Here is a 22,789-nt window from a genome sequence, read left to right on the forward strand (position 1 = left end):
GCCCGGGGCACTTTCTCTGCCCGACACCATCAACGGGGAGCTGAACAAGAGGCTCTTAGAGGCGTTTGGATAAAGCCGACTTGTCTCAGTTAACTGTTGTTTTGACACAAGCTGCGTAACAGAAAGCGTGTTGTTTCCCCGCAGGAGCGGAGAGACGCATCTGCAAAGGGGCAAAGCACCGGTTTTCAACAAATCACTTCTCCGGGGAGCTCCAAACGAACGCTGGATCACAAACTCACTTCACTTTTAATCACTTGAGCAACAGATTCGAATTGTTCCGTGAAACGTGAAACTGATTGAGTTACATAATAGCCTCGCGCATCGCCGTCTCAATCTTATATTTCATGTTAATTTGCTCAAATGTTTAAAATTACACTCGTTGCGCAGAAACACAGTGGTTGAACTCAGATTGCATTATTCAGATGATTAAATAATGTCCCTCCCCAGACGTAATAATACCATTATCTATTGAAAAGATGGAATAGGAGAAGATATTGTTTCTTGCTTCTCATTAAAGTCAGATTGCTCTCATGTGATGCTTGATGAACTAATAGGATGTGCGTCCTCTGGTAGCTTTCCTTTTGGAATACATACGCCTGAATCTCCCGTCCCTGCTGTGGGCAGTTTGGGCGATCATTAGAGATATGGTTCTTAGTGCATCTGGACTGGTCTGGGTTTGCTCAGGACGAGAAGTGATGTGATCACAGAGCAGCTGTTTGGGCTCTTTAGTCAGTGAGATCAGACATGGACCAGGTCATTAGATGAGACTACACTGTCAATATTTGCACTACGCAGATGTTTAGGGGAACCTATTAACCCCATTTGAACCCGGGAGCCTGTACTCTGAGCAGATATTCCTCTGGGCTCTCGTTGTCTTTCCCCTCCCTCTGTCTTAATGTTTAGGTGTCTGAACATTTTCACTGACAGGGTTAACTATGGGATCGCAAGAGTTAGATTGGCTGCTTACAGCTGGGGTTCCGTAGTGTTTACAGGTTTATGCCAGCAGCTTTAAAAAAAAGTTTTCTGGCCTCCCCGCTGCTTACATTGTCCAGTCTCCATCACATCAACACTCTTCACAGCCCTAATTGGGAATTCTTACTCATACACTCTTAAACCTGAATTTGCAGTTAGGAAATAATGTCTGCTACTTTAAATCTCATCAAAATAAAGGCTCAGTTTGGTCCGTTTGAGGATAACATAGTGATCATGCATTTAACATCATCAGAATGCATTTTTAGTGCTTACGCTCAGTCGGTCATTGTATCTGAATCCATGTCAGTCACTTTGAGAGCAGAAAGAAACACAGAGACGCAGCTGAAACAGACAGTAACAAAGCGTGCAGCTTGTGGTGTGGTCCTCATGCCGTAAGTGTACCAGACCATTAACGGAGCTGCAGCTGCTGCTGCATGGAAAGACCTTCATTTTACCAAATGTACTTGGGTCTGTCTTGCAGCAAGATATGTAGGCCTCAGCCGATTATGAATTGATGACAAATGTGGATGAATTGGTGTAAGCTTAACCTGGATTGAGGTGATCTGGAGATGAAGAGGAAGAGGGGGGGTGGGCAGGCTGTTACATCCAATCAGAGGATGAATCGACCCACCAGAGTGGCCACAGAGTCGGCGAGATAAGGGAAGAATCCTGGCACGGACTCCGGCTATCTGTCTGAGCAGACAGAGTCTGGGAACCGGCAACGTCTGGGGTGTGTGAATGCTTTTAGCCGAGGTAAGCAGCATCCACCTTCTTTTCTGAACTTAGTGGAGTGTTTGCTAAAGGTGTAATTCAAGCTTTCATTCTGCCAGACTTCAGCGGCCACCAGGCCTCTGAATCATCAGTCACCGTGAGAGGGGTTTGGAGGCTGGGAAGACAAACAAAGCCACCCCCTCTGAACACCTACAGCTTGGCTGATCTCGACTCCCCGTCCACTCTGAAGTCCACCGGGCAGGCTGGGGCCACTGGCCCGGGGTCAGCGAGGTTGAAATAACACAGCTACTTCAGTTTGACCCCTCAATTAGGCCTCAACCGCCATCCTTCATTTGATCTGCCAGCAGATATCACATCCGCCACTCAGCCTTATTTAGCGCACTGACAGATGAGTGGCTGACTGGATCTACTTATGTATATATGCATGCATGGCTATGGGGTGTCTGTACAACTGAGAAATCCAATAATGGTGCAAAATGGTGTAAATAAGATACCAACATTTGGATTCTGTTATGCTGAGTTAGCTTCAATTTATTCAGCTGAATTTTCAAGGAATGATTCATGTGCAGCAGTGAAATACATGAAGACACTAATTCTGATGCTGATGCTAATACTGCACAGAGGGATTTCTTTCTGTTCTGTCACCCTCCGACACCACCAGCAGTCACCTCATGTCACGGCAAAGGCGCATTTCCATGGACAAAACGATCAAACATATCTAATATCTTCATTTTGGGGTAATGGCCGCTTCATTTCTGCGAGCAGAGAATCTCTTCGCTCTCGACTGTATCGTGTTTTGAAATCATGTCTGTGCCATCTTTGTGTGTAATTATCTTCATGCGCCTGTATGTGCAAGCTCTCTCAAATTATCTGCATATTTTCATCTCCATCTCAAAAGTGGGAAGCGCATTTGAAGCCCATAAATGGATCCGCAGCCGTGTAACCGCTGCCCCGTGTTTCCCCACAGCGCTGCATCCCGGCGCTGTCGCCCTGCTCTCTAATTTGGAGGAGCTCTGCTCGGGCCTGACACACCAGAGAGCGGCAAGACACTCTCTGGCTCACCGTTGTATAATTAAAGGAGAAACGTATGCCTCAGTAGCCTCGTCACACCAGTATAGAAACCCTTGTTAGCCACCAGCGCTGGATTAGAAGGTCTTTGTTGCTGGCTAGTGGCCACACAGCTTTTGAGTGTGTCTTACATGTGCAGGTGTGTGTGTGTGAGACACAAGAACAGGCAGAAATATGAAGGGAAACACCATATTGAAGCACTGAATGTTAGAACTGCTTCCCAAATCCCTCCCTGATATTTATGGAACCAGATTTAAAGTGTGTAAAAATAGCAGTGAATAATTGACCCCCCCCCCTCATGCAACCACCTCACTTCTTACTCAATGATTATGACTGGTTGAATCTTGCTGCTGGCACTAAATTATTAACAACAAGCTGTTTTAATTAAGTCTCATGCTACGGGTGCGATGTTTTGAATCAAATATTATTCAGGGTCACTTGGGACGAGCGAACACACAAAGTGGTGGCGTTTTTTTAAACTTTAATCTAAAACTTCAGCGGAATATAGTCTCTTTTTTTGCAGTGTTGAAGTTTTGCGCTCAATACTTCTGACTCAGCTGACTTCTGTAGGAAAATGTTTCACATCTGTGCCCGCGCTATAAAGAGCATGAAGGATGGGTGATTTAGTGTTTTGTGGGATTTTATTCGCTCATAATTTAGAAGGAATGCATTAATGTTGGTCTGGGCATGTTTGTAAGTTAACCGTGTGGGCGCGCGTATGCATATGTGCAATCATGTGCATTTGTGGTTGCGAGCATGTCAGAAAACATTTTTATTTGAAAGCTATTTCTCGTCTTGTTCCCTTGCCATCTTCAGGCTGCGTATCTGCGCGTCGCCTTGTGAGTTTTTCGACAGTTTTAGGCAGGAAATGGAGCTGGGAGATTCCTCTGCATGGCGGGGGTCTGAGGCGGACGCTAGTGGCAAGATTTAACGGCAGGGGTCAGGGGTCAAAGGTGCCTCCAGGTTCCACATTTGCAACTTTGCCCAGATCCTGTCCGGGCTGCCGTCAAAGCGGGCAGCCAGCCGCACTCTAATGTGTATTAGCAAGACAAAGGGAGAGGAGAGGGGGCGGGCAGAAGATGGGCTTTGATTTCTCAGAGATTTATGGGCGTGATGAAATCAGCTTTGAATAAAGTGGGATTGCCCATTTTCTGTATCGTTGGGCTACATCTGAAGTCTCCGGGGTTTGTTCCGGGAGACAGACACCCCGGATAAAAAGGCAGCAAATCTAAAAAGAAAGAAGAGAGGAGGGCTGCAGCCTCCTCTGAAGTCCTCACATGTCTCATTCAGGCACCCATCAGCTGGCTGCAGCCCATTGTACGTGCTGCTTCACGACCATTACTGCCTCACCAGAGAAATTCCCAACCGTAGACGTATGGAAATGATCCTGGGACGCCGAGAAAGCCCTTGGCTGCCGACGTGTAAATACGCTCGGCTGTTGCTTTGCAGCAGTTTAACACTGAAGCGGGTCAGACAGTGTCAGTGAAATATCCTGGTCTTTATCAAGTAGTTAAACACTGTTGATGTATGTAGACAGCCACCAAAGTAAGTACCCAGAGAATGGTGATGAGGATGGCTTCCTCTCCATCGCCTCTCCCCCCACCCTGCATGTCCTGCAGTAAATACTAAGTGCCCCCAAGTGACCCTCCCAGTGATAAATAACCCTTAAGGTTAACCACGTTTGAAATGGAGCTGTGAGGCCATTATAGGCCTCCGGAGTTTTCTTGACATCCCCAATATGTTATCTGTATGCCCAGGGACTTCTGCCGGAGCAGCATTAACTGGCCCCTCTTTTGTGTCAGGACTGATGACATGAGGTGGAGCTCTTTAAAGCAACCGACCTGAGGATGAGAATCCTCTGTCTGCATGTTCAGCAGCCATAATGAATGTAAATATAAAATACAAACAGGTTGTATGGGATATGACGTGTCCCCTGCACGGCGTGCTGCAGGCGGCGTGCACACGAGCACGCAAGTGTGTGCACAGATGGCGTTGGGCACCATGTGAGCTAATGGTAATTGCACCTTGGCGTCTGGTAGGCAGCTAAAAAAAGCTTGCTGTTCGTCTTCCGTTATCTGTGGAAATGTCTGGAGCCCGAAGACGCTCTGATTCACGCCGCGTGGAAGTGACATGAAGCTGACATCAAACTTTAAGGGGCGTCGGTTTCACAGCTTTCATCCGATCAGCACGTGCTCGACAGTAGTTAAATTATGCGCGGATGCAGCTGAGTTACATGAATATGCACATAAGATAAAAATGTTTTCAAACAGGAGGATGATTGTGATCAATACTATCAAACTATATATATATGCAAACACTAGGGCCTATTTGCTATTTAAAGGAAATCAGCGTTCGTTTTGCAGTTAAACATCATGTGCACACTGTAACGTAGTTTTGCAGATTTGAGAGCTGGAAGCCATAAACTTTGTTTCTGATGTTAAGTATAAGACATCTGTAAACTGCTTTTGATCAAAGGCAGAATCCTATTTCAATAATCCACTGTGGTGCCAACTTCTGAGAGGGAGAACGGGAGAAGATTAGTGTCACGTTACCCCAGCATTGTGTACTTCAAACTTGCAAACAGAGCGGGAAAACGGGATCCGTATGAGGGGAAACAGCAATGTATTTTATACTATATGACTCTGATGGTTTTTCAAACTTGACAAACTTCGGAGAAGAGCTCTGGAGGAACTGAACGACGAGAAAAGTGTGTTGCAGTCACCACCTAGTGGAATAAAAAGCAATGGGCTGATGCAAATATTTTCTCTTGTTCACTTGCTGAGTGCTGAGCTGCTTTATGCAGGTTAAAAAACAATTTAAAGGATAAACTATAGATTCCTCATCGCCCAGACCTGCAGAATAAAAGCAGCAGACTGTAATTAACTACACACTCAAGTATCATACTTGAGTACAAGTTTGCAGTACTTTCACTTTTTTAATGTGATTTTATGCTTGGTACATTTTGGAGGCAAATATTGGACGTTTAGTCCATTACATTTATTTGACAGCTTTAGTTTAGCTTTACTTTGATTTTTATTTTTGCTTTAATTCAGATTATCAATATAACTCAACTGATAAATGATGGCATATTGTCATAGATCAAGATACCAAGCATTATAAAAGAAGTTGAAATGAGCTCCACTTTTACCAGCTCCAGTATGAGTGAAGCTTACAAATTAATGGATCAATAACTATGATCCAGTAATACTTTAAATATACTGTATATATACATTACTCTAATGCATTGTTGTACTTCTGCTAATTGTTCAATTTCACTTGATTTTATGCATCTGTGTAATCTGTTTTGACCTATATTATATTCTGTGGTATTGTTTACCATCTTATGTCATGCATTGTCTTTATTTTTGTCTTTTGTCTTATTTTACATTAATTTTTTATGTCCATTATGTCTTTTTTGCGTGTGATTTCTTTGTTGTGAAGCACTTTGAGCTGCAATTCCTGTATGAGAGGTGTTATACAAATAAAGCTCATCATTATTATTATTATTCTGAAATTGGTTATTTTGCATAATGAGTACTAGCATACTATTACTCTTGATATTAAGTATATTTTGATTATATTTTGGTATGTTTATATTATATTTTACCTTTTAAGTAAAAGATCTGAATACTTCCTACTAATAAAACAAATACTAGTAGACATGAATAAATCTTCTACTGACATCTAACGGTGATTCTTGGACTTTGGAAAATTCAGTCTCTGATGATTTATTTCTATAACGTGTGATATAGAGCCACTTGCGTTAAAGCCCCATCACTGTGGTATGATCGGCACGGCATCTGGAGCTTAAACATGCGATTAATGTCAAATCTGTCAAGGAATCTTTTTAGGCATAAAGAAAGATGTGTTGTTTCTGAGAAGCATCACATTACAGTGTAGCGGCCAGTGATCCAAACACAACATTTTTAAAAATGTTATTTACTTTTTCCTCACAGAGATGCTGCTTAGGGATTTTTTTTTCCCCTGAACCATTTTAACTGGACTTTTTGATTTATGCTGTTTTGCTGAAATAATGTCTGCACATGGTGCCAAGTTTCCAGCAGTTGATAAGCATGTCCTCAGACTGAAGCCAGGTGGTGCAAGTTGTATTTCACTTTATGTGTCTTTACAGTCTGGATGCTGGGAAATCTATGATTGTGGGAAATAAAGGTACATGAAAAGCTATTTGATCAGCAGTTTTAATCAGAAATGATTTGAATTAAAAGATACTCTGTGCAAGAATGCCACTTTTCAAAAGTTTTGGTTGTGCTTGATTGTTTGAGTTGTGCTTTTTCCTTCTCTAAAATGCCATTCTGCATTTAAACACACTGTATTTACCTGAGAATATGAGTTTGTGGTGCCCAGATGTTTCCCTCAGGTGAGTGAGGGGTCAGTCCTGGGAGTGTTTTTGTGTGTCATGGCTCCACGAAGTGGTGATTTCAAGCCACTACAATGAGTCTGAAACACTTGTGGTAGTTGCCGGTTCCTCAGCATACCATGCAATTAATATATCAGCTAGTATGAGTTTAGAATAAGACCACTGAGCAAGAAATATCAGGTAAAAATGTCACTGTGTGGTGTGAAATGTACACTCATCAATAGTGAACTTGCATTCATTCGAACCAGCCTCTGTGAATTGTGCATGTAACTGGACGGTGCAGCACTAAGTTGAATTAATTTCAAAGGGTTTATTTAGAAGAATACTGTCAAAAAAATGCAAACGTAGGTTTGTACAAAGCAAATTAATCACAGGACACGACACACTTGCAACACAAAGTATACATTTCAAGAATAGTAGATAAAAAGCACCATTTTTCAAGACTAGATTACTAAATGCATTAAAAAAAAGGTTTATTTGGCGTATCAAGTACAATGATAATTCAGAAAAACTTCATGAGTTTACGAACACTTCTTAACTTTCATGTTTTCGTTTCTGAGGATGTTCTCGTTTCCTTCAAGAAGAACACAGCTATTCTGAGTAAGGCACATAGTTCAAAGCGTTTGACACTCAAAAAACACACTTGAAAAGCTTGATACTCTGGCAGTTGAAGCGACACCTCTTTGGCACAGCTGCATGATTTGTGAGAGACACGAACTCTATCACGTAAATGGGCATGACAATGTTAACTTGACAACACTATGTACAAATTGTATGTAAAAATGTTATAAATATGTCTAAAAACCACAGACACTATGTACATCTTTGTACTGAAGCGAGGCAGGATTACTCGTCTTTGTTATCACGCACGATGGATTTGTGGGAGTCGGGTGCCAGCATGCAACAAAAGTCAATATGTCACCAAACGCCTTTCTAAACACATTTTGAAGTCACCGCATGAAACATGTGCAGTGACGATCGGCCTTTGTTAGAATTCACAAAGCAAACAGGTGTGATATTGTTCAGCATGTGATGGGAACACAATGAACCAAAATACAGCTAAAAATGATCCCCAGCAGTGATAAACGCCTAATTGTTAGTGACACATGCACCTTTGTTGTATTGTCGGGATGTCAGTCTATGGTCTGTGGGCAGTAGGCACAGTGCGATGTTGTTGTGAGGGGTCTCCTTACCACCCCTCCTCTTTCCTCCTCCGCTCCCTCTCTCATTCTTTCTTCCTCAGGACGATATAAATGAGGCCGCTGATGAGGCAGAGAGGGAAGGCCACCCAGGCCAGCACGTAGGCGTAGCCGAACTGCGTCCCGGGTTGGTCGTTCGGGCTCATCACGGTGTAGATGATCGCCCCGCACATCACGAACACACCTGGTCGAGAGACGACAGGAGAGGTGAGGGTGGATCTGAAAGTGAACCTCGCAACCCTGCCCGCGGCTGCTCGGGGTGCGTGAACTCATACTCACTTGCCAAGATCTGGAAGATGGCGGTGAAGAAGAAGCGCCCGCCCTTGACCAGCCTGAACAGCTGATACAAGAACGCAATGAGGGAGAAGAAGCAGAAGAGTATGGACAGGATCATGAGGGCTTGGACTGCCTGGATCCAGTCTGGAAGAGAAATGATGGAGATTCATAACTTGAATGACAGTGAAGACACAAAGCATCATTTCAGATTGTTTTCTGGGATTGTTGACAAACCTTCATTGCTGGCTGGTGTGCAGTGGTAGCCCCCATTGATTGTCATGCAACTGTACCATAGATCCGTGCTCTTGTCTCCACCTACAGACCAGGTCTGGTACACACAACAACACAGAGCCACTTAAACACACTGCGGCATCCACAGCACCAGCTTGAGCCTTTAACACCAGCAACAGTCACCGATCACACAATGAGCAGCTGGAAGGTGTGCCGGCTTGCTCACATTCACAGTTTAGACTGAAAGGAGAGGGACTTACGCTGGCTGCTGTTGACACAATGAGGAGAATGAGGGCGATAAGGTGCAGGATGAGCACTCCGAGCAGGATGAGCAGCATTTTTCAAGTAGATCTAGAGGAATGCATGAGACAGAAGAAGTGAATCCACATGAAGCCACAACCCCGCCAATCCCCTCCTTGGGAAACATCAGTTTATCTCGACGCTAGATGGCGCCGTTTCCCCACTCCTGCACCGACCGCAATGTTTACCTCAATGTGAAAGTATCCCCTTACAAGCGTAAAAAGAAAAGACGGAAGGAACTTTAATTTCTTCCCGATGGGACTAAAAACGGTCAGGCTAGGCTGAGCAAATCGATTCTCGAGTTGATTTCGCCACGATGAACTTTTGATCCGTTTGCAAGATTTAATTACAACTCGTTAATTTGAACGAGGCGTGTTTGCATAATGAGTTTTTACAAAAAAAGTGAAGAGAAAAAAAAAAGCGCCAGACGGTTAAAAGTTTGGCTGTGGGTCGATGGGAGTGAAAGAAAGAGCGATTCACGACTAATCTCTGCACGCTGCTGGAAAAACAAACTCAAGCCATCTGCATGAGAAACATTCCAGCGTAGTGCCGCCATGCGTGCGCCTCCGCCTTCTCCATTTTCTCCTCCGCTGCGAGAGCAGAAAACACATCTACATCTAAACTGGTGGTGGGCGCGCGAGCCAGGCGCAACGCGTGCGCCGCGAGCGCATTTTCGCGTCAGGTTAAAGTAAATCCAAAGTCGATTTAAAAGTCCAGGGGTGAAGTCCTGTTGTATGAGTGGAAAAACAAAGTGAGTGGAAAAAAGAAAAAAAAAATCAAGCATTTCACTGATTAAACAAAACGCTCCGACACATTAAGTCCAACTTACAAGAAAAGGCAAAGCGAGAGGTTTTGAGTCCGTGGAAGGGGAGCGCCGGAGTGAAGAGCTGGGGAAGAATCAGCGGGGATCTGCTCCTCTCGACTCTTTCTCTGTAGCTACTATTCCAGATGTGGCTCACACACCCCAGTCAGACTCTTTCTCCGCCTGAGAACACCGCCCTGCAGGCCCTGCACGTCACCAGAGGCCCGCTCCAAAACCTTTTCCTTTTTTTTTTCTCTCGCCCCTCTCTTTCTTTCTTCCTTCCTTTCTTCTCCTTGCTGTGGTGGCCTGTCATCTGGATTGTACTTAAAAATCCGCAGGATGGTGCATCCCGCGGTATCGCTGTGCAAAAAAACAGGGTTTGACTGACACTGCGTTCGTGTCCTGAAAAACAGCCATTATTTCACACCTACTGATAAAACATAACAATTACATAACATTTGAAATTCCAATGAGGGAAAGTTGTGTCTATAGTACTGTTATTTTATGATTCATGTGTTACTGATGAATTTTATGGTTGTAATCTTCTTTATGGTCCCTATAAAAGCGTGATCCTGCATCATGTGGTGTCCACTATCTGGCACCACCCAGACCACACTGGCTCCATGCAGGGGATCTAGCCTGATCCAATCTTTGGCCGCCCTCACAGGCTTGTTGTGGACCTCAAAATGTTAATGGCACCAGTATAAGTCTATGCACATCAGATAATTAGTAACATTAATTGTAAATCAGAGTATATCAGATTCCTTAGCTGTCATGTAACTGGCCTATATTGTACGTCTGCAGAGCAGAGATTCAGTTTTGGCTTTTGGTTTTTGGTGTGCCACACCAACATTCTTAGTGGCCCCATATGAAAAATTTCTGGGGCCCCACAGACCTGAAATCCTAACAACTGGAGCTCTAGCTGTCAGGACAGTCAGGAGGACTCCTCGCCTCGTTCCAGATGGTTGAAGGTGGCCCTGCTGACCCTCACTGAGTGGCAGAACTTAAACGTGCACGTTGAGCTTCACAAGCCACACATGTCCAGCAGCTTTCTATGCAGATAGTGTGTGTGCTTGCATGTGAACCAGCCCTCCGGAGGCCCCCGCGGTATGCCCAGAATGCCCAGTGTGTGTGTGTGTGTGTATGCATGTGAAGCGGGCCTCCTGTTTACTCCTGTGTCTGCAGACAGAAGGGGGAGTTTGTCCGCTGCCAAAGGGAGTTAACACAGTGCGATGTTTCAGTCATGCTAAATTGATGCAATGGCCTGGATCTCCACGCACACACGGCTGAGGGATGAGTGACAAAGATTGCCCGGCACAGCCCGCCGTGGCTCTGCATCCCTCATTACGCTGTGGTCTCAGGCCATTTCCTCGGGAGTGACAAAGTTGTGAACCAAACCAGAGCGCAAACAACAACAACAGTGACAAAAGAGCAAGCACACATTCGCTTGTTTTGAAACCCCTCCCGGTCCAAACGTGATTGCGATCAGCTGCTGCAGCCGGGGAACACAGCTTGAACGCCCCCTCTGGCGCTCTCTCCTCTTCCACGCAGTTTTTGGCCCATCAGGTGGATTCCTGTGGCCTGTGTTTGTAAACACGGGAGGGGAGGAACCGCGAGCTGCTGCCCAGGCTCGCTGTGGGATGCCGGGGGTGAGGCATGAGCCGTGAGTCCCGGCAGAGCTGGAAGAGGCAAGAGGGAGGGGGGGGCTCTTTGACAGTCAGCCGACCACTCAGCTGGACGCGCTGCTGTTTATGAAGATGTAATTGGCGCTGTGGTGAGGTGGAGGGCAGTGCCAGCAGCAGCGGGGTGAGGAGAAGTCAAACCTGGCTGCCCAGCCGGAGCAGGTGTGCGGAGGCCATAAATGTCACAGTGGGCCAACTCTTCTCTTCGGTCAGAGAGGATTCACACATAATCCCGCCCTGCTACTCGCCGAGTGCACATGCACAGAGCAGAGGGGTGAAGGGCCGGATCGGTTTTGTTCTGCTGAAGTGTCAAAATGTAAAGAACAACAACAATGAGGATGACTTTAAACTGTAAAGCGGCTCTGTTGTGTAATTCTCCTAACGCAGCATCCGTCCTACATTCCTCAGCAAATGAAGCTTCTCGGAGTGAACTACAGCTACAGGAACCCCACCCTTTCTTCATTACAACTTTTTATTAACTTTAATTTAATAAGCGGTGAGCGCACACCCATCTTATCATTACGCCGTGGTTGGATGTTAAATAATTCTTTTTAATAAAAACGCAGTTATTATTTGAGGTTTAGTGATAATCATTCCAGTCTGAACACACACCCAGCTGTAGTGGGGACACTCTAAAAGAGAGATGTGCAGGGTTTCACAAGCTTTACCCCGCTCGCTTATTAGCGCCAACCTCTCTGACTGATTGCTTCGCGCTGTCAGTGATAGCTGAGCCGTAACCCCGGAGAGTTATGATCTGTCTTACATGGCTGATAACACTGGAAACCATCCAAAACCTTTTAGCCCCATTAAAGGAAAACACACAGCTCCTCTTCTTTTGAAGGATTACTGAGCAAACAGGCAGGAGCAGCTCCTCTAGTAACTATAGTCACGGCCATTGTGGCGGGGGCTGCAGCTGAAATTCAACACCGACACGCCCTGCTCTGCTGATGGATTCACCAGGACACAGGTGAGCTGCTTTTTAGAGAACTGGTTATTTTTTTAAAAAAAGCAGAATTAAGACAGCTGGTGGATGTCTTGACTGGAGTGTTTTTTATTTTTCCCCAGATTAACCTCGCAGATTCGTGCAGAAGTGCGACAGCGCTGCTCAAGCAGTACCTCGAGCAAAACAGCTGACCAGAAACAAAACCACAGAGCCGTCTTTGTGATTCCAGTGTTATTTAATGAAAGTACAAAGTGTGATGCTGTGAAACGCTGCTTTGCCCTCCCTGGAAAAAAAAAAAATCTGTTTTTGATAGGAAATCATACCAATCCTCGAGAAAACATAACTGGATAGCTCCAGTTTGGACATGAATCCTCTAATTCTTTTAATATCCCTGCAATGGTAATATACTGATTTTGCTATTAGCTGGATATGGCTATTAAAAGTTTGATCCAAAGGTACGATTACACAAATATTTCTGGATCGGCTTCATTGTTTAGGGCAAGGCGAGTGCTAACTTTCGGTTTTCTTTTTGGCTTCGGTGCAAATGATGTCAGATTTGATTTTACCTCACCTCACATCGAAAGTCAAGTCGAGACTTGTGTTACAATTGAGGTGTATTACTGGAACGGCCCTCTGTTTTCTGAGAATGATTCATCCAGATTTCAAGCCCAGCCCTGGTATAAAGCAGCGCTGGGCTCCACCTGCAGGAGTGGCCAAATGACTCTGCTGGACTGCTCCAGCTCCAATAGCAAACAGAGACTGAGGCAAGAGTGAGACAATTAGGGATTAGGTGGTTTTGGACCTGATCCTGGCTTGCCTTGCCTGGAGGATGTCTTTAGTGGGACAGCTGGACAGGCACATTTTACTCATGGGAATATGGAGGAATGGTGGAACGCCTCAGCGCTCCTTCACCTATGGAAGCCACTGCCAAAACAAGAGGAAACGCTAAAGCTCTGAAGTCACTCTGGTCACATGTCATCAGGAGTAGCTGACAACGCCTGTCCACACACACGCAAAAAAAAATCCTCAGGTCATCTCGCTGGTCATCTCTGGCCCCTCACAGCTGGGAAACCTTGAAGTCTGCTCCAGCTGCTCTACAGCTCTCCATGCTTTTGTTACAGCTTGGGCTAGTTTGTTGCTGTGGCCCGGTTTGGTGAAAACGCGTCCCTCAGCTCGCTTTGAAACCGTAGACAGCGACATTCCTCTTGCAGACGCGTTCTCGGCTTTCCAGGATGTGTACGGCTCTTTCCTTGTGCTGACCGATCCTCGGGCCTGAACTGGCCTGTCTGTGCTGCTCTTAGTGTTTGCGTTTCGCCACTTAGTGACTATCAGATAACATCCCGCAGACCACGCAGGAGGAGCTTTAGAGGAGCTCTCCAGAGCCAGACCTACGTTTAAGGATTGCACACTTAGCAAGGCCATGTTAACGCTGTTCACCCACTATGACAGTGATGCCAGACAGCGTGTTGACAAGGACCATAAATATGCACGAAATGCGCTTGCAAAAAAAAGACAAGCGTCCCAGATTCTGTCACCTCAAACGTGACCCGGCCTCAGACTGTGAGAGGCGGCGTCTGCAGCTTATCTTTGAGAGGCTGCTCTATCAGAAATCTCTCTGCTGCGTGTGAATGCAGCATAACATGTGCAAGTTTAAAACAGGATCACATTAGAGCATCTGTGCCGTGCATGCCCCGTCTCACCTCTCCCGTTTTACACTCTGAAGATCCAAAATGGACCGTGACAGAGCTGAAGATCGCCATTGGCTGGGAGCGAAATCAGATAACACGGGCCAAGATGTTACAGAGAGGAGAGTGGCTTCATTTCTTTCCCTTTAGAAACGGGCCTGTCCCTCCCTGTGAAGCAACAACAACCAAATAAATCAGAGACATACGGCATGACGAGCTCCACATTGTGGCACCCTAGTGATCCTAAACATGTGCTAATCATTAGCCCCTGGCTTCCTGTTGGAGTCGATGTCATCAGCACACACATCCCAACAGGCAAGACCAGCATACAAACTGTTGCTTAGAATCAGAGCGATACTGGCCTCAGGGGTTTGGAATGAAGCAATAAAAGCGCTGAAAAAATTCAATTTGAATCGCCCTGCTCTGATTTCTACAAGATCTCACAGCTCCGTTATCTACGGATAAATATCTAAGCTGCATCAGACACGCTCTATGCTAGTTATTTTCAATTGCAATCAAATGTGTCTGAATGAACACTCGTGATCATGTGATTCATTTGCTTTGAGATCTGCAGCTAAAATCCCCTTCAGTTCCCAGAGAAGGAGAATAATTCTCGCCTACTTGTTATCAGTGGTTTCCTCATTCCTGCTGTTGTACTATCTTTTCCAGGCAGTATCTGTGCTCCTTTGACAGCCAACAGTGCAGCACTTCCTTTATAGGCTGCCAATTCAGGCTTATTGCAAAGAAAGGTGTGTGCCGGGGTTTTCTTTCCTTAAGTGTTGCCAGCACTTTGTAGATTTGACAAATCTGGTCTACCTGGAGAATAAAGAGCCGATTCTAAGTGGATATACCATGCGGCATTCAGTTGTCGCACGTCTGTAAAAAAGATATATATAGAGGTCAAAGGTCACGATAGGCCAATGTAAACACCTACAGCATTGAACTCATTTACTCTCTGAGATAAGATGTGTTTACATGATTAGCACTGGTGAGTGCAGCATGGGACCCTGAGGCCACGAGGACGTTTTTACACCGAGCGTGAGGCGTTGACTGAGGACAGCTAGCAACGGGCTAGCTATTGTCTTGCGTGGAAGAACAGAGGCTGCAGAAAAAAAGCATGAATAATGTGATCCTTATCCTTATCCTTATCTAGATCAGGCTCTCTGTTTATGTTATGAGTCATGTAGCTGCTGATACATGAAACCAAACTTGCTAATGGAATCCATAATACTCGCCGTGTTTTGGTTTCCTGTCTGTGTTTGGAGAAGACGATGGCCGGTCGAACTTTTGGTTTGATGCTGGGGAACGCACATGCATGTGCGATGGTTAGCCTAGCGACTGTACCGTGGCCTGGCCAGAGGAAGCTGCGGGCATGCCGTAAAGCCCAGCTTGGAGCAGAGTCTACGAGGGAATCGTGTTGTGTGTGTGTGTGTGCTCATCCATCGGCATCGGCCTGGACCGCAGCCCAGAGCAGCCACTCACACGAGATGTGCGCCGAGCCCACTGACAGCTCTGCTCAGCGGAGGAGTGAAGGAGGAGGCGAGGGCGGACTGACAAATCCTGGCAGACCCAGAGATGCACCAGCACGTGCTACAAATCCACACAGGCATAATGGCCGCACTTGAAAACAACCACAAATGCACAAACATTTTGGTGTTGTTGCTCCAACAACCCTTCCAAAAACTCCAAGATCAACCCAAACACTGTCTGTGAAATGCCTCTCCCTGACATTTGACATCCACAGCTATCGGATGCATTAACACAAACTGTGGCACACACATTCATGTCCCCCTGAGGAGGAACTGCAATAACTTTGGTAATCCCTCAACATTCCATCTAGCGCCACCATGAGGTCAAAGTATATGGCCTATGACCAATTACCTACAAAACTGATTACATTGCCGTCACCCTTAGCTGTACTTAGTTTTTGGTGCTGATTGGCAAATGCTAGCATGCTAAATGCTAAACCAAGACAATAACCATAGTAAACATTGTAAGCATGTCAGCATGCTGACATTAGCATTTAGCTCAGTACAGCCTCACAAAGCTGCTGTCAAAGCTGCAGACCCATAGTCCTTTTACTCCTTTTTCTTGATTTGTATGATGTCATTGTGATGAGTTCATGAAGGCTTAGAAAAGCGAAATGTGTGTGTGTGTGTGTGTGTGTGTGTGTGTGGGCTTTTCCAAGAACAAAATCTTTTGAGGTTAGTAAGAAAAGAGAACTAAACATAATCGGATTGAAATAGACAACTGGTCCTAACTGAGCACAAACAGGAAAGACTGTTGCCGCAGAGACTAAAATTTTTTATCACAGCACTGGCCACATTGTTTGATTGTGGGATGATATATTTGAAATGCAGAGCATCAACAAAACTGCAGCCACCGTTCATCATGAAATATGTGTCCAGAATCCCCATAAAACACAGATTTTGCAGATTATCAAATTGACCCATAACTGCAAGACAAACTAATCAGTTCCCAGCTCCAAAAAGTGCTATTTATTCACAAATATCAAGGAAGGCACTAGAGAGAAGAGCTTAATCTATACAGACTACAACGTTATCCTATACGAATCCAGCAGGATTTAAGACATAGCAGATCCTACCCACTCCCATCCCTGCCTAACCTCACTCCTCATCCAGAGCGATGAGAGATGCTGGGATGTATTGTTGTGCTTTATGCATTCCAGATGAGACCTTAGCCTGTTCCCCCACCCATATGAGCGTTTCAAAACATGTGTTTTGCTACGTTCTTTATACGTAATGAATTCCACCCTCTCGTGACAAAAAGAAGAGTTGGGCGTGGCAGCGTTACAAAAAGAGGAAAAGATAATATCTTTGCATTTTCAACATTTCACTTTATTTGGGAGCATTTTCTCCTATTCTTTTCTTTTGAAACCAAAAGGTTTGAGGACACATGATTAGAAACGAGGCCTCGGCTTTCTTCCAGCACCAAAAAGTGAGGTTTAGAATGCGCAAGCGGAAAAATTACGTTAAATCCCATTCTTGGCCATATGTTACAGGCAAGTGGTGAACTCAGAGAAGAAAATATAGCATGGCAGCTTGGATTGAACTCTAGTTTTCAGAGTCGTGGGGGGGAGGGGATGGGATGGAAAGACTTAATTGAAAACAGGGGTTGTTTTTATATTTTTCCATTATAAAGTTAACCTTTCAAAACAATTACCTGGGCTCTCATTACAGTGGGCCTACAGTTCAGCTTCAGCCTTGTAAAAAAAAAAAAGGCTGGCCTCCTTCAAGACCTAATGTCTGTCTTTTGGGCTCAATAACCAATGCAAAGTATAAATACCACAAGTGTAACCATGTGCCGACTACGTACACAAAAGCAAGCAGGAGCTGGAGATGCATGCTCATGGAAAACAGTCGCATATTTGAAGCCGCAAACAAAATGTCTCTCCGCGTCTTGCTCTCCCTTACACTACAACTACAATCACGACGCAGCTGACAGCCTAAATTGCCACTTTGGGGATGCGGGGGTTTTCCGAGGAGAATATTTAATCCTCTGAGGTCATGCTTGTGTTTGTAGATCTCCCAGTCTGTAAAAACTACACACATGCTTGTGGGAGGAGGGAGTGGGCGGCACTGGCCTGAGAATTGCCAGACTAACTACAGCGTAACTGTTGCACAATGGATGACTGGAAACTTCATGGAAAACTGGAAAGTCTGCGGTGATGGCGAAACGGCTTCAACTCTCACCATTGTATGCAAACATGAGGAGGCTTGATGCCAACTCTGTCACTTTCATTATTGAATTTGTCTGTCTGTGGTTTGTCCATTTTGAATTATAATGAGCGACATGGGATTATCAGTGCTGCCGTAAAGGCCTGAAAATGACCAGTGATTAATTTCCAATGAAACTGCTGGTGACCAGGAAATTCCAACTTCTATCAGCAGTTCTTTCCATTGAGTAGCCTTTCCTCCATCTGTGTGTGTGTGTGTGTGTGTGTGTGTGTGTGTATTACTCACGCTGTGGGGACATATGTAAATCTGCTACACAGTGGGGACTCATCTTTCTTACGGGGACAAACGTCAGGTAAATCATGAAATTAGGGTGAAGACTTGCGTTAATGTTAGGTTAGGGTTAGGCAAGTAGTAGTTATAGTTATGGTTAGTGTAAGCCTTCAGGAAATGAATACAAGTCTATGTAATGTCCCCAAAAGTTATGGAAACATGACTCTGTGTGTGTGTGTGTGTGTGCTTGAGTCACTGTCTGGCTGGCTCTCTTCCCTCAGTGAGAAGCGATGGGACAGGCTGCAGACGACAGGCAGCTGGATCGACTAAAATGCACACAAACACACACTGCAGGCCACCCTGGTCACACCCAAGGCATCCCAGGCACGCAGGGCCAGGCACTCACACAGCGGCCTCTAAATGTGCCTACGGCCCCACGGGTGACTCACTCCTGCTATGGGAACATGTGTGAAAGAGGAGGTCAGTGTTTGATAGCGGAACGCTTTGGATGTACCATATGGCGAGGGGCTCGACTAACAATGAGATTAAGAATGAATAGATAGAGCTGTGACAGTGGGCCAAGTGTTTCTCCTCTATCCTCCCATCCCAGGGGCTAACAGCACGGTGACCTCACCCTGCCTCCACCCCAAACATTCCCCCTCCAACACTTCCTGGCTGGCCCACAGCAGCACAGCTGGAGCGTGCAACAGGAGAATAGTGGAAGAAAAGAAAAGTGATTTGGATGATTACTTAACCATTCCTCCTCTATTTGTTCCATCCCGCTCTGATTCACATTTTGTCCGACCTCGCTTTCGCTCACCAAGTCGGTCAAACACCCACGTAAGCATGCTTGCATTCTTTAGCACACACACAGACAGGAACATACGCACGCCCAACTCCTTCAAATTTTGAGGTTTTCTCTGTCAACATGACGTTTTGCTGGAGATTGTGGTGTGAATGAGGCAGTGCTTCGCTTCAGATGAGTCTGGTACAACTTTCTGTGCCTCTTCGAGTGAGCTGTCAGTCAAAGTAAACAGCTACAGATGGAGAGGGCCTTAACCAGGCTTAACTATGCTAGGTGCACTGCCAAAAGGCAATTGTCTTATAGAGGAAAAGCCAGGAGATGGTCTCATGCTCAGCTGCGTCTTCTGAGCTCAGGGCCAGACTTGCCTCTGCTTCGCATGTAAAGCGTCAAATTGTTTGTGTTTAAAATAAACGCTGCAGTTAGATTTAAATTTCAAGCCTAAATCCACCCAGAAAACAGAAAAATATTTCATGACAGATAGGAGAATGTTAAGGTTGTTTAAAAGATCAAATAATTGTGCCGATCTGTTTTTTTGGCAGTGGTTTTAATCCAGCATTGAAGTGAACATTTGCATTTATAGCATGCATGCCTGCAGGACGGTGTCTGCTTCTATAAGTGATTCCCATTGCTGTATGGTCTTCTTTTCTGACGTTAAATAGAGCAGGAAAAGGTATATGGTAAACTGATTATGTGCAACATGTTAATATGTTGCACATTACTGCACCTTATATATGCTGAATTTTCTTTGGGAACGCTTTGAGAACACGTTGCACATCATCCTGTTCTTCAGTCAGCATGCTCTGCTGGTTTTCAGCTCCTGAAATGAAGTGTTTAATTGTTTTATTAAAGTCAAATATAAATATAGAAATGCCATCAAATATAAATATAAATCCAGTCAAGTTCAACCATCGAATAATCAGAGAAAATAAAACAAACAGAGCTCAACCCAATTCCAACAGTCACACAAACACACACAAAACATCTGTTTATGGTCTGCTGCCTCTGATTGGCTGCGTAATCTCAGAGGAGGAGGAGAGTCAGAGCCTGGCCGGTAGGACGATGAAGAGAGCCAGCAGCGGCCGGACTTTTCCCCCTCTCCTCTCCAGCTCAGCCCTGAGGGAGCCCTGGCCAAAGGGAGGGGAGCAAGAACTGGATGACAGAGTTGTTAAATGGAGGACCAACACCCAGTACAGTGTGTTTTAAAGTCATCTCTCCACATGGAGCTCTGGGATTCTTCACCCTGGTGTTGTTTTCTATCTGCAGACACACCCTGATTTATGATGCTGTTGAGATTTGGGGGAAGTCAATGAGCCTTTAAGCTGCAGTGTTTCCACTAGCGGAGGCTGCGCATGAAGTCGCATGAAAACAGGAAGGTGATAGCCTGTAATGGAAAGCGATATTAGCGGGGTGCACTATGAAATCACTGAGGTTCAGCCCATGTGAACTGTGTGTTTTCTAAAGCTAACGGAGGAATGCACAGAGGCCTGAACACAGCCCCTCATCCCATGAAATAAGAAGTGAATGAGGAAAGGTTTAAATAACATCATCATAGCTGTGAAGTTCAAACTATTTTGAGTGGCATATCTCGGTATCCTTTTTGACACTTGCTTAGAAGTGCAAAAAAAAAAAAAAAAACCTTCCTAACTAATATCCACTCATGTAGACTTTAATTTAAAGCACTTTTGAGGATGTGGAAAGTTGAAATTAGTTTGGGGAAACACAGAGAAATTTACTTTCAACATGCAAAGCCAGTATATATTAAAAATAACTTTAGATTGCTGGAGAAAAGAGGTGCTGAATGAAGGAAATGTGGACAAAAGGAGCCACTTATTTCCAGATAATCACCAGGCATCAGAGTGTCCTTCAGTTCCTTCTGTCCCTGCAGTGAACGGCTGGCGCTGGCATTACTCATTATGTCGGGAGAGAGAGGGAAGATTAAGTTGAAGAAGGACCAGAGGGTCAAAGTTTAAAGCCAGCCGATGGGAGGTGACCTTTTGTGATCCCTCACTTCCTGGTCAGCTTTGGAGTATTTCGCTCCACAGTGGGCATGCAGTGTCTGCTAAACAAGGAGGGTATTGTATGGACATACAGCCTCTGTTGGAATGACGCCAAGTCTGTGTTGGCAAGGATGTAGCCTCACCGTGTGATCAGCAACTGAGGCCTCCTTTTATCAGTCCTGCGCTCACCGATAAACTAACTGTCCCTACAAAAGAGCTACCTCCAGATTCCGTATGTGGAAATCCATCAATGCTGAATTTAAAGGTTCTGATGTGTGAAAATGTGCTTTATTTGATCAGAAAATGCTTAAAAGTTTGTATGTGGAAGTTTACATTTCACAACCTAAAGGTGCGGGTGTGGTGTGTGGTGTGTGCTCTCCTTCCTCCAGTGTCAGCCAGCCGTGGACAGGCCCTGGAAGGGAAGCAGCCCCTGGCAGAGAGGAGGGGGCTAGAGAGCAGCAGAGTCCCCAGCCCCATCCTATGTGGTCATGGCTGAGTGCAGGCCAGGCCAGGCCGGACCTCCTGGGGAAGCACATGGCTGCAGGAACCGCTCTTCTCCTCAGCAGAGTGAGACGGGGTTAGCACAGCAGCGCACAGACAGAAGGACAGAATGGAAAATGAAGGGATGAATCATTGTGTCTGTGCTTATGGCAAAAATGAGTCCTCCACGTCCTGGATGCAGGAAACGGGGCAGCACATCTGAAGAGCCATGGTGGAAGTTGATTTTATGATTGGAAAACACACCAAAACTTACATATATTTGTTCCAACTCTTTGTTTGTTCATTCGTGGCAAGAACAATAAAACTTTGTTGCATACATTGTTTCAGCCTGAGTTTAAGGCGGATTTAGCGATTGTGGTTCTGCAGGATGGAAAAAATGTGCTTTAACGCTGACTAGCACAGCCCAAAGAGGCTATGACACAATCTCCAGATTCATAAAGGAAACTGCTCTTTGCACAACAACCGGGGGAGAACGAGAGAGACGGGGAGCTGCGTTTTCCCTTGGAATAACTTTTCCATCTGAGAGAGCCGTACCCACATTCTGACATACCTGCGACAATCCCAGAGCGGGAAGCGTCGCGTCGATGTTTAGAGGACGGGCTAATTTTTCACAGTCTTCGGCGCAGGCATCTGAAGCTCTTTAAGGCAAGGACACCGGAGAAGCTTCGCGTCCTCCCTGCTCCTCCTCCCACCACGTGTGTGTGGTCTCCTGCAGCTCCAGGGGTTTAGAGGTCAACAGGTCAACTCTGGATACTGGAATGTTTATGTTCGCTGCTCCTGTTAACACCAATATCCGTAGCGCCGCGTCTTGCTCTCCTAGAGCAATACCTCGAGCCTGCCTTTGAGGACACAAAGGGGGGAAAAAATCCTAACAATAACATTTGTTAGTTTAATTCTTTCTTAGCAGATTGAACCAAAGGCAGATGTTGAAAAGGCAAAGATAAATTACTCTGGCAATAAGTACTGAGGCTGAATCAAGTCAAAGACAGCCAAGGAGACGTGTCTTCCATGAATGACTAACAAATATACATGATGATCTCATCAATGACAAAAACATTTGAAATACAGTCAGTCTTAAGGAGAGTGAGGCAGAGAGATCTTCCTCCCTGGAACATTCACTTCTCTGTTTAGCATAAAACTCGGCCCATTTCAGATTCTATACATGTTTTTATGGGCGGGCCCGCTCGCTCGGGTACAGTTTGCCCTTCCAGATGCCGTGCATACATTTGGTCAGAAACGCGTCTCAGAGC

At 45.3% G+C, this 22,789-nt stretch overlaps 1 protein-coding gene across 1 annotated transcript; it reads right to left on the minus strand.

Annotated features, from left to right (window-relative positions):
- Window positions 1-7,445: 7,445 nt before the first annotated feature.
- LOC121620989 (peripheral myelin protein 22-like) lies at window positions 7,446-10,124 on the minus strand. The gene is made up of 5 exons (XM_041957276.1): window positions 9,986-10,124; window positions 9,117-9,207; window positions 8,860-8,953; window positions 8,629-8,769; window positions 7,446-8,533 (listed from the first exon to the last, which is right to left on the minus strand). The coding sequence occupies exons 2-5, from the start codon at window positions 9,192-9,194 to the stop codon at window positions 8,376-8,378; spliced, it is 471 nt and encodes a 156-aa protein (XP_041813210.1). The 5' UTR covers window positions 9,195-9,207; window positions 9,986-10,124; the 3' UTR covers window positions 7,446-8,375.
- Window positions 10,125-22,789: the final 12,665 nt, after the last annotated feature.

Source organism: Chelmon rostratus, chromosome 17 (assembly GCF_017976325.1).
Source record: "Chelmon rostratus isolate fCheRos1 chromosome 17, fCheRos1.pri, whole genome shotgun sequence".
NCBI lineage: Eukaryota > Metazoa > Chordata > Actinopteri > Chaetodontiformes > Chaetodontidae > Chelmon > Chelmon rostratus.

Bases quoted from the DNA above. Each gene is read 5' to 3' on its own strand.
- LOC121620989 (XM_041957276.1), bottom strand. From the start codon at position 9,194: ATGCTGCTCATCCTGCTCGGAGTGCTCATCCTGCACCTTATCGCCCTC. The intron at 8,954-9,116 runs GTAAGTCCCTCT...TGTGTGTACCAG, and splicing joins TTGTGTCAACAGCAGCCAGC to ACCTGGTCTGTAGGTGGAGA. The intron at 8,534-8,628 runs GTGAGTATGAGT...TCTCTCGACCAG, and splicing joins CATCTTCCAGATCTTGGCAA to GTGTGTTCGTGATGTGCGGG.